Source organism: Loxodonta africana, chromosome 5 (assembly GCF_030014295.1).
Source record: "Loxodonta africana isolate mLoxAfr1 chromosome 5, mLoxAfr1.hap2, whole genome shotgun sequence".
NCBI classification, from domain to species: domain Eukaryota; kingdom Metazoa; phylum Chordata; class Mammalia; order Proboscidea; family Elephantidae; genus Loxodonta; species Loxodonta africana.
This window is the reverse complement of record NC_087346.1, coordinates 120,751,828-120,767,665: the sequence shown is the minus strand read 5'-3', so window position 1 is coordinate 120,767,665 and position 15,838 is coordinate 120,751,828. Positions and strand designations below refer to the sequence as shown.

At 39.0% G+C, this 15,838-nt stretch overlaps 1 protein-coding gene across 1 annotated transcript in view; it reads left to right on the top strand.

Annotated features, from left to right (window-relative positions):
- Nucleotides 1-15,838, top strand: part of NWD2 (NACHT and WD repeat domain containing 2) — a 264,189-nt gene that overhangs the window by 233,896 nt on the left and 14,455 nt on the right. Inside the window, exons 4-5 of the mRNA XM_003411299.3 lie at nt 11,241-11,444; nt 14,375-14,519. Coding sequence (XP_003411347.1) covers nt 11,241-11,444; nt 14,375-14,519 — 349 coding nt within the window. The remainder of the gene's footprint in view (nt 1-11,240; nt 11,445-14,374; nt 14,520-15,838) is intronic.

Sequence of the window (15,838 nt, the reverse complement as noted above, 5' to 3'; positions counted from 1 at the left end):
GCCAGTTGAATGTTCCTAGACATCTCATTTCTTAATATATAGAAAACTATCTCCCCATTACCTCCTCAAAAAAGACTCCACTTTTGTAGTAATTTTCTCAATGCATTCTTTAGCATTTTAGAAGGATTCCAATAATCCTTACACATGTCTCATTCCTCATTTCTAGAAAACAACTGGCTAAGGTTAGAGTTGTAATATCTACAGTGGAACTGATGTAAATTAACTGCAAACTCAGAAATGGCTCTAATCCATGTGGTTCTATTACTCAATCCTTTCACATTTATGGTTTCTTCTTCTTTACTGACATTTCTGAAGAATAAGGGCTGTATTGTATTCAGGTATTGAGACTTCTTTATTGACAAAAAAAAAAATGAAGTAAAAAGTAGCACAGTTATTATTGATATAAGTAGTTCAGCAGTGGGTTTAAGCATGTTAATTCAATAAATATAATTAAACCATGAATGTTCGTTTTAAGAAATTAAAACTATAATGTAAGTTATGAGAATGCTGAGAATTGTTATCTCTCAAGGAAACTTGATTGAAGCATCAGCTTAGTTATTCTGCTATATATTAAATGAAATTGGTAAATCATTTAATCCATGACTTTACCCATTCAATATATTTTATGCTGAATTACCAAAGATACTAGATCTTATGTTGGTAAAATCTGCTTCATTTTGTTCATTTTTATGCTAGTGTTTATTTTTAGAGGACTTGAATTTAAATAACTCAATTCCTGCAAACATGGCTATTAACACACCAATACAAATTGCTTTCTTGAATTTTTACTTCTGTTTTACATGTACCCTTAAAACACTGCCTGTGCTCTCAATAAAGGCAACTCCATACATCTGTTGCTTTTTTTTCTACCCTGGGGACTGGACAAGTTTGTCCATATCTCATCACATATTTTCTCACCTTATGCTATGGATTGAATTGTGTTCTCCAAAAAAGATATCTTGAAGTTCTAAACGCTGTACCTATGAATGTGATCCTGTTTAGAAATAGGGTCTTGGAAGATGTCATCAGGTAGGTTAACATGAGGTCACAATGGAGTAGGGTAGGTCCTAATCCTTATATTATTGGTGTCCTTATAAACAAAGAGAAGATATACAGAGTCAGGGAGAAAGAAGAAGGTCACCATATAATGCTGCAGCTGCAAGCCAAGGAATGCCTGGGACTATCAGAAGCTGGGAGAGAGACATGAACAGATTCTCCCTCAAAGCCTTATTAGAAGGAGGGCTTTCTGCCACCTGATCTCGGACTCCCCGTCTGCAGAACTGTGGGGCAACTTCTATTCTTATAAGCTACCCAGTTTGTGGTGTTTTGTTAAGGCAGGCCTAGGAAACCAATAGGAGCACTGGTGGCACAACATTTAAGCGCTTAGCTGCTAATTGAAAAGTTGACAGCTCGAACTCACCTAGCACCTCGGCCAGAGTAAGACCGGGTGATCTGCTTCCATAAAGATTACAGTCAGTATCAGTCTATTTCAGCTCACTAATGCCTAGGATATCAGTCTTTGTGTGTTCCATTTCATTTTTGACAACTTCCAATTTCCTAGACTCATACTTCATACACTTCACATTCTGATTGCTAATGGATATTTGTGCCATTTCTTCTCATTTTGAGTCGTGCCACATCAGCAAATGAAGGTCCTGAAAGCCTTACTCCTTCCACATCATTAAGGTCAACTCTACTTTGAGGAGGCAGCTCTTCCTCAGTCGTATTTTGAGGGCCTTCCAACCTGAGGGGCACATCTTCTGGCACTGTATCAGACAATGTTTCACTGCTATTCATAAGGTTTTCCCTGGCCAGTTTTTTCAGAAACAGACTACTAGGTCCTTCTTCCTAGTCTGTCTTAATCTGGAAGCTCCGCTGAAACCTGTTCACTATGGGTGACCCTGCCGGTATTTGAAATACCACTGGCCTAGGTTCCAGCATCACAGCAACATGCAACCCACCAAGGTATAACAAACTGACAGGACACATGGTGGAATTATGGATAACACCACAAAGAATGGGAATTCCGGAGCACTTAATTGTGCTCATGAGAAACCTGTACATAGAGAAAGTCATTCATATAGAACAAGGGGATACTGCGTGATTTAAAATCAGGAAAGGTGTGCCTCAGGATTGTATCATTTTACCGTACTTATTCAATGTATACTGAACACATAATCCAAGAAGCAGGATTGGAGAAACACTCATTAACAATCTGCGATATGCAGAGGACACAGCCTTGCTTGTTGAAGCAAAAGATCTTGAAGTACTACAGCCTTCAGTATGGAATACCTCAACATAAAGAAAACAAAAATCCTCTACAACTGGACCAATAAGCAACATCACAATAAACAGAAAATACTGAAGTTGTCAAGGATTTCATCTTACTTGGATCTACAATCAACACCCCCGGAAGCAACAGTCAAGAAATCAAATGATGCGTTGCCTTGGGCAAATCTGCTGCAAAAGATACCTTTTAAGTGTTGGAAAGCAAAGATGTCACCTTGAAGACTAAGGTGCACCTGATCCAAGCAATGGTGTTTTCAGTCACTTCATATGCCCATGATAGCTGAACAATGAATAAGGAAGAATGACGAAGAATTGATGCCTTTGAATTACGGTGTTGTCAGAAAATATTGAATGTACCATGGACTGCCAGAATAATGAACAAATCTGTCTTGGAAGAAGTACAGCCAGAATGCTCCTTAGAAGCAAAGATGGTGAGACTTTGTCTCATGTACTCAGGAGGGACCAGTCCCTGGAGAAGGACATCATTCTTGGTAGAGGGTCAGTGAAGAAGGGGAAGACCCTCAATGAGATGAATTGATACAGTGGCTACAACAATGGGCTTAAACACAGCAATAATTGTGAGAATGGCTTAGGACCAGGCAGTGTTTAGTTCTTTTGTACATAGGGTCGCTATGAATAGGAACCAACTCAGCGGCACCTAACAACAACAAACAAGTGCCAGTAAATATTATGAAGTATTATGTGCTGCCAATCCTACCATGGGTATCTGGGAAAATGAATGCTTTAAAATGGAAATACTAAGCTTTATGTGCTAAATGTATCTGATAGCATCCATTCTCGGCAACCCTGCATACAGGAACATATCCCTAATGATTGAGCAGTGGGCAGTTTTCTCACAATATCACCCTTATGCAAATCTGAACTCAGGGGTACCAAAGGTATAATCTTTCTTAAAGATCTTATCTAGGTCATCTTTAGCGTGGACATTATTTAATTCTAACAGAGAACGTTTTAGTCACTTGTCATTATTATTTCTCTGTCCTCCCCCTTTCTCCGGTTACTCTCGTTTCTTGTGACACCTGAAACATAAAAGTCTGAGCACTGTAATTGAATCATAATGTATTTCTAAGTATAACCCAGTGCCCAGTATAGTATAGTGTAGTGTAGTATAGTATTTTAAGTATAGTACCTTCTATTAGGAGCCCTGGTGGCATGGTGGTTAAGCACTGTCATGGATTGAATTGTGTCCCCCAAAAATATGTGTCAGCTTGTTTAGGCCATGATTTCCAGTACTGTGTGGTTGTCTTCCATTTTGTGATTTTCCTGTAATGCCCTTGCTCATGTCACATCCCTAATCCAATATAAAGAGAGTTTCCCTGGGGTGTGGCCTGCACCACCTTTTATCTTACAGGAGATGAAAGGGAAGCAAGCAAAGAATTGGGAACTTCATACCACCAAGAAAGCCGTGCAGGGAGCAGAGCATGTCCTTTGGACCTGGGGTTCCTGTACAGAGAAGCTCCTAGTCCAGGGGAAGATTGATGACAGGGACCTTCCTCCAGAGCTGACAGAGAGAGAAAGCCATCCCCTGGAGCTGACGCTCTGAATTTGAACTTCTAGCCTAGCCGGCTGTGAGAAAATAAATTTCTCTTTGTTAAAGCCATCCACTTGTGATATTTCTGTTATAGCAGCACTAGATGACTGAGACAAGCACACATCTGCTAACCAAAAGGTCGATGGTTTGAACCCTTCCAGTGGCTCCGTGGGAGTAGGATGTGGCAGTCTGCTTTCATAAAAATTACAGTCTTGGAAACCTTATGGGGTAGTGCTACTCTGTCCTATAGGGTTGTTAAGAGTCGGGATGACTCAGTGGCAATGGATTTGGTTGTTTGTCTTGTTTTGATTATGTTTAAATTAAAAAAAAAAATCAGTGTGAAAATTCTTCTTGATTTCCCAACGCATTGAAAAATAACATTAAGTGTGCAAAGAAGGGGCAGCTGACTCTTTGACAAGGTTCCATCAGACCTCTGCATGTAAAGGTCGGACGTCAGCTCCAGGGAATATAGCACAATCATTTGTATCCCTTCATGCAATAATAAATCAGTTAAAAATAAATCCCAATACCCTGGGTCATAATAACAAACACATTATAGTCTTTGTGAATTGTGCTCCTGGAGGTGTGCAGTGAACGGCCTGCATGGTGGCCCTGACAGTAGCATTTGCTAGAAGTGACACCACAAGCAAACAAGCCACCTGAAGGCACTCTTAGAAGGGGGAGTAGCACAATAACTTGATGAAGTAGAAAGAACGAGGTTACTGAATTAAAAGTCCCGTACTACCAAGTCTTCTTAGAAAAGTGGTCTTAGGCAAGCCAGCTGGGCCCTCTGAGCCTTGGCCTCCTCTTCTGCAGCATTCCCTACTTGCAGAATTGTGTTCAACATATGCAGGAAAGTCGTATATATAAATGTGGATTTTTTTTTAATACATAAAGGAGAAACTGATAGAAAGGAAGAAATAGTCCCACTTACCTTGCTTTGGTGATTGGGTAGGGAGGGGAAATAGGGCATTGACAGAGTCCCTGAGTGATGCAAAGGGTTAATGTACTCAGATGCTAAATAAAAGGTCAGAGGTTTGAGTCTACCCAAAGGTGCCTCAGAAGAAGGGGCTGGTGATCTACTTCCCAAAAATCAGCCATTGAAAACCCTATGGAGCACAGTTCTACTCTGACACACACGGGGCCCACATGAGTCGGTGTCGACTCACTGGCAGCTAGAAGGGCATTGAGAGCATGTGCTTCAGGTTTGTCACAGCACCAGTGAAGGGGGAGAAATTTTTTTTTCTTCCGACTGCTCCCAGGATCGATGGCTCAGAAACAAGCAGCCTGCCCACTTCCCTACAAAGCATGGCATCCATGACCCGAAGTAGATCTTCCCTCATCTGTCTTTCCTGACATCCCCCAGCAGAGTAAAGGCAAGGACACGCTGAGCTCGCCAGCACCTTTGCCAACACTTCAATTCCTCTGCGCTGTTTGCTCCAGTGAAAACGAGTGTCATCAGACTCAGCCCTCAGAAAGTCTCAACTGCAAGCCCAAGCAGAACTAACTGCACAGAAAGAGCAGAGGGGGACAGAAATCAATATCTACCCAGTGGAAATGAGAAATCAATTGAGGTAAAAGAAAATGTTATCCCTAAGCCTTTGACAGCAGCGGCTTAGGTGTATCTATATTACCATGTTAAGAAGGAAAGTGAGATACAAAAAGTAGAGAGTCCTTTTATATTTAAATTCTTAGTTATAAACAGCTCAGTAGTTCATAGAGTATTTCTTATGCTAGAATTTTACATGCAGAAACTACAGTTCTCAGTATTAGAAAATTTTCTTAGGCTCTTCAAACATTTGGACTTAACTCCCCAGATTGTACATGAACACTCAAATTGTTGCTTCCTGCTTTATTTATTGTATGTGTGTGTGTATATCTTTAGCATTTCAGAATAGGTGTATTTAAATATGCTTTCAAATTTGATTAGGTGAATGGGAGAGGTGGTTACAGATTTCTATAGAAGCCTAACGCGCACATGTTTATGTTCATAAGTATATTGAGTGTTAATAAACAATTCAGCCAAAAGTTGGAAATTATTTCAGTCATATGCACATCTTCCATGTAGGGTCCCAGGCAATTTGATCAATGGCTTAATTAATAAAAATAGATTTGTACCCCTCCAACTCCCCATCAAGTTTTCTCCTACAAACTGGCAGAGTTGGTTTAAGCCAAAAATGAGCTTTTTGAGCATTGGAGCCAGAATCTGTGCAAAGTTGATTTCTCCTTTGGTGGCAGCAGTGAATAGTCAATGGCCAGTGAACAGAAGGAGGATACCTCCTTACTCATAGCTTTTGTAGCTGCCCTAGATTCCTCCATGGAGACTCCAGGCAGTACAGAGCTAAGAAAATAGCCTGATTAGGGAACCAAGACGGTGATCTCCATCTTACCAGCTAGAGTTTGACTACCAGCCTCTTGGACATGGTCCCACATCTCCACTCCTGCTTTCGTCCATTAACCTTATGAGTTGGACATCGCTACCGAGTTTGACTGACTCTAAATTTATTTTCTCTGGCCCTGGTGGATATAGCCACTCTGAGTGTTTTACCTTAGAACATAACCACATGGAACTCCCCAAAAAAAAACCTTCCTAATGTAATTTGATAGCAAATTTTCTCTTTTCTTTGCTGTTTCACAAATAGTAGGATAAGATTGACGTAGAATCCTGTCTTGGACTTCTAAAAAATAACTTTTCATGATTTATGAGCATGCTGCCTAAAGAAAGAATCAATAGAGAGAAGGAAAAGACCAAGGGAGAACAATCCAATAAGTAACTTTTTTGAAGTTCTGTATTACCACTTTATATATAGTAGGTACTCAGTATATATGTATTTATCATTTGAATTGAAGGAGGCTATTTGTTTCTTCTTTGGCAATCTCTACCCTGAGGAACTTTTTGCCTTAATGTATTAATCAAGTAATTATATTGTTTGGTGCCAGGTGCCCAACTCAAATAAATGATTTCTAAATAGCCTTAGATATTTATATTCATCAGCTATGTTCCCAGCCCTGCCCATGAGACCACATATGCATTACCCATAGTGGTGTTGTTGGATGCCATCAAGTCAATTTGGACTCATTGCAACCCCATGTGACAGACTAGAACTGCCCCATAGAGTTTTCTTGGCTGTAATCTTTACGGAAGCAGATTACCAGGTCCTTCTCCCACTGAGCGGCTAGGTAGGTTTGAACCACCAACCTCTTGGTTGGCAGCGGAGTGCTTAACCACTGTGCTACCCAAACAAAAGAAACCAAACTCACTGCTGTCAAGTTGATTCCTACTTATAGCAACCTTGTAGGACAGACTAGAACTGCCTGCTAGGGTCTCCAGAGAGCAATTGGAGGATTCAAACTGCCAACCTTTTGGTTAGCAGCCGAGTTCTTCTATCAGCTCTCACTTACCATACTGAAATAATGGGGACTGAGAATGCATTGACCCTATATTCAAGCCTACTTCCTAAGGGGCGTAACTGTTTCTGCCTCCTGCCTGGTCATCGAGGCTAGTACTGAGGAGAGCCAAGCTTGAAATAGTGAGTTCACTTAATCACAGTCGCCTTCAGTAAGTCAGTTGTATGAGGTGCATTACATTCTTCAGAGGTAGAGCATAACCCAGGCAGGGATGTGCTGAAACAATACCTGCTTAAAGATTCTGGGCTGAAATGAGTATTGTTGGCAAAATTGATGCCTTCCCAAATTGTTACTCTGCCTGTCGAGGGCTGAGATACCGTCTTTGAATACAAGAAGAAGCATTAGAGGAGGAACAGAACAGAACAGAGCTCTAACATTTCCTTTCTCTGTGTTGGCTCATTCATTTACTCAGCAAATCTGTCTGAGTACCTGGGTGGTGCAAATGGTTAAGACACTCACCTGCTAACCAAAAGGTTGGCAATTCAAATCCACCTAGAGGTACTTTGGAAGAAAGACGTGGCCATCTCCTTCCAAAAAAATCAACCATTGAAAACCCCAAGGAGCACAGTTCCACTCTGACACACATGGGGTCGCCATGAGTCAGAGTCGACTAGATGGCAACAAGTTTGTTTCCCTAGGAAGAAACAACTCTGGCCTTTGCCCTGAAGGGGCTTACCGTGTTGTTGCAGAGACTTGAATTTGTTCTGGACATAGATCTACCCAGGACTTTTCTTATTCTCTCACTTGCCTGTATCAGATGAAAAGAACGCTGTTGGTATTGCAGTAATATGCAAAAGAGGTAGTAGAAGTGCCTGTTAGAAGCCACACCAGCAATTCGCACTCCACTGGATACAAAGGCTTGACGTTTTTGTTAAAGTTGATAGCAGGAGGAAAGAATGAAGATTAAACAGACAAGCCTCCCATGGATACTGTTACACGGACAAATTTACCTTGGATACAAAAAAAAAAAAAAAAAAAAAATTTTTTTTGTTTTTTACTGCTATAGATTGAATTGTGCCCCCCAAAATATGTATTGTAATTCCCAACCTGTATGCCAATGGTTATAATCCCATTTGAATGGGTTGTCTTTGTTAACAAGATAGGATTAGTATAGGGCATGTCTTGAGTCAGTCTCTTTTGAGATATAAAAGAGATTAAAACAAACCAGGAAGCAGAGATGGGGAAAGAGAGACACCAATCCACATGCAGATCACCTGGGAGCAGAAGCTCAGAAGAGACAAGGACCTTCCTCCAGAGCTGACAGAGAGAAACCCTTGCCCTAGAGATGGCACCCTGAATTCAGACTTCTAGCCTCCTAAACTGGGGGAAATAAATTTCTGTTGGTTAAAGCCATCCATTTCAGGTATTTCTGTTGTAGCAGCACTAGATAACTAAGACGGATACTGTAGGTTTGTGTCAGAGTTTCTTCATGTTCTTTCCTGGTTTCTTCCAGATAAGATGTAGAAGATAACACCAGGTGCTATGTAAGCTTTATTAGCTTGCACCCGTGGTTCAGTCACCCAAATGCTTATTAAAACACAGATTGGTCAGCCCTATCTCATGTTTCTGATTTCAGAAGGTCTGGAGTGGGTTCTGAGACTTTGCGTACCTAGTAAGTTCCCTCGTGTTGCTAAAGCTGCTGGTCTGTGGACCACACTTCAAAAATCACTGGCTTAAGCAAACACTGAGAGCAACCTCGAAAGTGTTGCTACATGGAGTGTAGGCAGCATCAGAAGGTTTTACATTTTTAAATACCTGTCTTTCTCACTACAAAACAATCCATATGAGAACTCAAGTGTTCGTCAACAGACAAATGAATAAACAAAATGAGATACATATGTACAATGGACTATTATTTAGCCATAAAGAGAAATGAAGTTCTCACACATGCTACAACATGGATAAACCTTGAAAACATTATGCTAAATGAAGTAAACCAGACACATGAAATACATAGAATAAGCAAATCTATAGATACAGAAAGTAAATTAGAGGGTACTCTTTTTTTTTTTTTTTAGGGGCTGGAAAGGGAGAAGGAGATGTTGGTTAATGAACAGAGAGTTTCTGCTTGGGGTGATGAAAAAGTTCTGGAAGTAAATAGTGGTGATGGTTGCATAACATTGTGAAGAGAATTAGTGCCTCCAAATTGTACACTTTAAATGGTTAAAACAGCAAATTTTTTAATATATTTAAAAAATGTACTGCAAAAATTTTTAATAAAGAAAAACAGTAAATTTGTAAAACTACCTAAAGAAATTAAAACCACCTACTCAAAGATAAACAATAATCTCATAAATATGTATGTATTTTTGTTGTCAGGTACTGTCGAGTTGGTTCTGACTCATAGCAACGCTGTGTACAATGGAACAAAACACTGCCCAGTCCAGCACCGTCCTTGCAATAGTTGCTCTGTTTGAGCCCATTGTTGCAGCCACTGTGTCAATCCATCTCATTAAGGATCTTCCTCTTTTTCACTGACCCTCTGCTTTACCAAGCATGATGTCTTTCTCCAGGAACCGATCCCTCCTGATAACATGTCCAAAGTACATGAAACGAATGTGTGTATACATATATTTCCAAACCAAACACATTGCCATCAGGTCAAATTCTGACTCATAGCGACCCCATAGGACAGAGTAGAACTGCCCCGCAAGGTTTCCAAGGCTGTAAACCTTTACGAAAGCAGATTGTCACATCTTTCTCATTTGGGGCGGCTAGTGAGTTCTAACTGCCAGCCTTTTTGGTTGGCAGGTGAGCACCTAACCACTGTGCCACCAGGGCTCCTATACATACATATAGAGGAATATAGATATACTATATATATGTAACACATTGGACTCATACATACTATTTTGTAACTTACTCATTTAATAATATAAATGTTTCCAAGTCAATATAGGACTACGAAGTAATTTCAGTGGTTAAATAGTATTTCTCTGAATAGATGTGCCATGATTTATTTCAATGTTCCCCTTTGCTGAGAGTTTGTTATACAAATTCTTTCCTATTAAAATCAGTTCAGCGTAAATATTCTTCTCAGTCTTTATATACATCCTTAATTTTTTTCTAAGGACAAATTCCCAGTAGAAAAATTGCCAAGTCAAAAGGTATGTAGAGTTTTTAAAGGCTTTTAATACTTTTTCCCAGAATACACTTCAGAGAAATTTTTGAGGCAACTTACACACCCGTCAGCACTCTATGGTTATTTTCTCACTTTCACATAAAAGTGAGCATGTGTTTTTCTTTGCCAGTTTAATAGGAAGAATATGATATCTTGTTTATATTTTCAGTTTTTTTTTTTTTGGTTACTAGTGAGGCTGAGAGTAGCATCACTTGGAGTTATGTCGTGCTCCCTTCTTTTGTAGCTGTGTAAATCTGGGGCTTAGAACCATACTGTCAGCCCTTTACACGGCAATTATTTTCTTTGAGAGTTTCATGTTTGACGTTTCCATAGGGTCTAGCACGTCATTTGTCTTTGCCACAAGTAAAGTATAACAACTTTTATTTTGTCATTTAAAGATTTTGAGAAAGTAAATTTGCTACAAAAATTCTGTATGTTGAATTTGTCTGATATAATATGCAATCTCATTTCCAACATGTGAATAATTTATTATAATTACACTATAAATAAATTAAAAAAAAGAAAAAACATTGCCAACGAGTCGATTCCGACTCATAACGACCCTACAGGACAGAGTAGAACTGCCCCATAGGGTTTCCAGGGAGCAGCTGGTGGATTCAAACTGTCAAATTTTTGGTTAACAGCTGAGCTCTTAACCACTGCGCTACCAGGGCTCACTATAGCTGATATAATTTTACTCATAAAATAATCCATTGAAAACAAGTACTCACTGTAATTAAAAGAGCAAACTAATGGAACAATGTATCTTATTATCTATGTCTCAGTATTTGTGGAGTTTCCACCTAATCTGTATACTAAAGTGCACTTTCTTGGTGATACACTAAACTGAGCTTTCTTGTTGATACACAGGGACTATTAGGTGAAAAATATGGGAACATCCGAATCCCTGGAGAAGTTGAAGCCTCAGAGTTTGAAATGATTTTGGATGCTGCCATAGAGGCAAAGCTGGAGACCAAGTTACTGGAAGAGTGGTACTGTCGAGATGAGAACTCGGTGCCAGCAGCTTATTACCTCAGACCCAAATCAGAAATGCTGAAAAGCAATAAAAATGCAGTAAGTTACATTTCTCTGGAATATTGCCCTTCAAAGTATTTGTCTATCCATTATTTTAAACGGTTTATATCATCCAAGGGTGATTTTCTCCAAAGGAAAGTCACAGTACACAACAATGTCGCTCTTTCTTAGGCCCTAACTTATTTTTTTTAAACAACTTAACTAAAGCTAAGAAACCTTTCAACTTTTTGATTCACCTTTCTCTTTACCATCTCGACATCCCCTCTGTAGTCATTTTCCTTCTTCCTAAATTATATCTTCTGGGAGTTCCTTTAATGAAGGTATACTAGTGATAAACTTTCTCAACATTTGTTTATCTGGAAAATATTCTTATTTTTCCATTTTCCTACAATGCATCTATTTTTTTATATTCTCTGGTATCTGTATGCTTCTTGTATCTATGGATTCATATAGTCCACATCTTCTGGAAGATTCTCAGCTATTGTTGAATAGTGTCTCTTCTCTGTTATTTCTGTTCTTTCATTTTTGGTCTTTAGTTAGATGTACATTAAACCATCTCAGTCTATCCTCCATGCTTCTTAACTCTCTCTCTCACATTATCTATTCCCTTATCTCTCTGTGCTTCCTTCAAGGAAATTGCTTTAGATCTTATTTTCCAGTTCACCAATTTTCTCTTCAGCTATGTCCAGTCTGTTCATATGTTGAATTTTCAAGGTTAACAGTTATGTTTTTTTATTTCATGAAAGATAGGGGGTTGGTTTCAGGAGTTCTTTTTAAGATCTGCTTAGCTATTTTTATAGTCTCTCATTGTTTGTTTATTTTTGATTCAATATATTTTTCCTTCAACCACTTCATGCAGAGTTAATTTCTGTTCTCATAAGTTATTGTAGAATCTTGGGGTGATGTCATTTCACACAAGTATGATGAAAACGTTATTATTGTCTCCTCTCCAACTTGGTTCCCATATCTACCTACTCAGTGTCTGTCCCCTGAAACTGAATAAGGGTGGAAGAGAGAAGGACTGGACTTATTCGTTTCATAGAATTTCTAGAGAGATTGAAAAGAAGGCATAGGTACTCACTTCTCTTTCAAAGTGAACATCTTTGATAAATTCAGTAGCTCCAAGAGGAGGACAGCCCTAGGTCAGCCACAGTTCTTCATTTAAGGATCTTGTATATTTGTCACTCTGATGTTCAACATAAAGCATTTTCTCCATGCAATATGAAGTCTTGTCAGAACTCTTGACCTTTCTTCTTCCCCTTCACATGTATTATTCAGATTAATTATCTACAAGAATATTGCTTCTCTGGTTAGGAACATTTTGGTGAACTCGAATCATTCCCAGTTAAATATGCTGGGAGTAAATGTAGCATCAAGTAAACATAGACATCAAAGATGGTGATACTTCAAGAAATTCAGTTTACGCAGTGGTTTGGGAGCACTTGCTCATATTTTACTCTGTAATTGTCTTTCATTGTTTATTCTCCATTTGTTTCTGTGATCCTCTAGGGAAATTTAAATTAGTCTCCAAATTCCATGTGATAGACCGCATAAATTATTGTTAAATGAATGTGTGGGTAAGATGATCATCAGGGCTATATATGTGTTACTTTGGGTGGTTTCTTGGTAAGAAATTCTGCCATTTTTATTTCAGAGGCAGTAAGCCACATGTTTTCCACCAAAACCACCTACTTTCTTCTCCTTCAATTCCTTCCTTCCTTTAATAGAAAAAAAAAAAAAACTTATAAAGAGATCATTCTTCCCTCAGGTGCTTTTCTGGAGCCATGGACTTTCCTGATAATTGATAAGCCTATTCCCTAGGTCTCTTTAAAAGCGGTTTATCCTTTGGTAAGGGAAAGTAGCTAATATTTTTTATTTTAGTCTCATGGTAATCTACCTATATAGAATTTGTCATTTTCTTCAGAGCGTATGTGTGTGAATGATGTTGGAGAGATGAATAAATTTGACCCAGAAATAATAATATCAAAGAACCTTTATGGAAAATCATCATTATACTTGGACCTTATAAGAAAATAATGCCTTCCTTTTCTCTGCTGCCTTCAGTAATAAAACACCACAATAAGCCTCAGAATTTAAGGGGAAAAAAGCCAAACCTATTGCCATAGAGTCAATTACTACTCATAGCGACCCTATAGTACAGAGTAGAGCTGCCCCATAGGGTTTCCAAGGGGCAGCTGATAGATTTCAACTGCCAACCTTTTGGTTAGCAGCCATAGCTTTTAACTACTGTGCCACCAGGGCTTCCCTCAGAGTTTCGCAGGATGATACCAACAACCGCTTTGGAAAGATCTTCTCATTATTGTTAAATCTCTGACATTTTTTTCTTTCTGAGTTTTAAACTAATGTGAAAAATCCTGTGTGATTTCTCCTACCTCCTCATTTAATTTCTCTCCCCTTTGGGGAATACAAGGATTATTTTCTTATGCTATTTTTATCATAACTCAGAAGGAAAAAAATATAATTGAAAATTCCACAGGCTTTGAAGCCAAATAAATCCTGTTTGGGTTCACATCCTTGTGTAACTTTGGGAAAATTTACGTATCTCTGACCCTCAGTTTCTTCACGTGTAACGTAGAAATAATAATTTCTTCTTTCGGGATTACCGGGAGGGTTAAATGAGATACTCTCAGTAAAGCACTTATCATGGTATTGCCACATAGTTTAAAAAAAAAAAAAATTGCTGTTGAGTCAACTCCGACTCATGGTGACCCCATGTGTTACAGAGTACAACTGTTCCATAGGATTTTCTTGGCCGTAATCTTTACAGAGGCAGATTGCCAGGCCTTTCTCCATGAGACTTCTGGTTGGGTTCATTTCTCCAACCTTTAAGATAATAGTCAAGTACACACTGCACATAGTAGGCTTTCAAATAATAGCAGTTCTTTTTCTTTTAAATATTGTTATCTTGGTGATTTTAAGAATAATATCTTACTTTTACATTCTCGTAGATGCAGCCTTCTGCCAATTCTGAAAATGAAAAGAAATGGCAGGAGATATCAGTTGAGATCAAGAAGATATTTAAGGCTGCTGTGAAGCTGCTACATGAAAAGGGAAAAATGAAATACAGCCAAGCTAAGAGGTACCTGTTCTCAGGTAATTTTCACACATCCTCAGTAGACTAAGGAATGGATAAATAATAGATGCAAGTCATTGTCTTTCTTTTAGGGTTCTGCAAATTTAATCTCAATTACTGCCTGGCAAAATTTAATTTTTTAAATGTGTCAGTGCCCTGGAGAGGCACGGATTCTTCTGTTTTAACTCATAGATGACCTTTATTGATAGCTTACTAATAACCTTTACTTCAGAACATGTGATTTTAAAAGAAGTCAGAGGAGACTGGATGTAAGGGACCAGGCTCTGCCAGTGTTTCTTGGTTGAGCTGTTCATTCATTCATTCACTCACTCATTCAGCAAACATTTACTGAGTACTTACCATGTGCCAAGTATAGAGTAATGAAAGAGAAGGCAAAGTCCCTGCCCTCTTGGATCTTTCTAGCAGGGGGGAAATAAAGGATAAATTAAAAGTTATCAAATAAGTGAACAAGATAATTTCAGAAGTGATAAGTGCTGTAGATAAAATGAAATACAGTAATAGGATAATAGTGACTGATGAAGGGTGTAGGATCCAGATTTAGATGACATGGACAATAAGGAGATGACTTTTGAGCTGAAAAAGGAATCCAAGCCTGTGACACTGAATCAAAGGTAGAGAGTTCCAGGCAGATGGCTTGACATGTTTAAGATCCCTGAGAAAGGAATATGCCTACCAAGTTCTAGGAGCAGGAAAAAAGTAAGAGTAGCCAGGCCCCTGAGGGAGAGATCAGGTCCAAGGGGTGGGCCAAAAATTAAAAACGAAACCCATTGCCGTTGAGTCGATTCCGACTCATAGTGACCCTATAGGGCCAAGTAGAACTGCCCCCATTGAGTTTCCAAGGAGCCACTGGTGGATTTGAACTGCCGACCTTTTGGTTAGCAGCCGTGCTCTTAACCGGGGCTCCAAGGGGTGGACACAGGCCATAATAAAAACCTTACATTTTATTCCAGGTAAAATGGAAACCCCCAGAAGATTTTAAGCAAGGGAGTGGCAGCATCTAATTTAACTTTTTAAAACAAATCTGCTCAGCTACTGAACAGAGCCTGTCTCATCAGCCTTTCTCAGGAGTGGAAAGGAGTCTTTATTGTTAGAAGTTTCACTGGAAACTACAGATCTGAAGGATTATGTGAGTCATAGCTTCCAGGGAACAAACACTACTTCGTGAAAGTAATCATATATGTAGTGTTTATCTGGAAAGTTGATAGGAAAGCATTATTGAGAAAAAAGCAATAGTAATTACATTTTCAGATTGGTTTTTTGAATGGCATTGAAAAGCATTTGTGCAAACCAGAAATGTACTTGATAACCATTCTCCCTG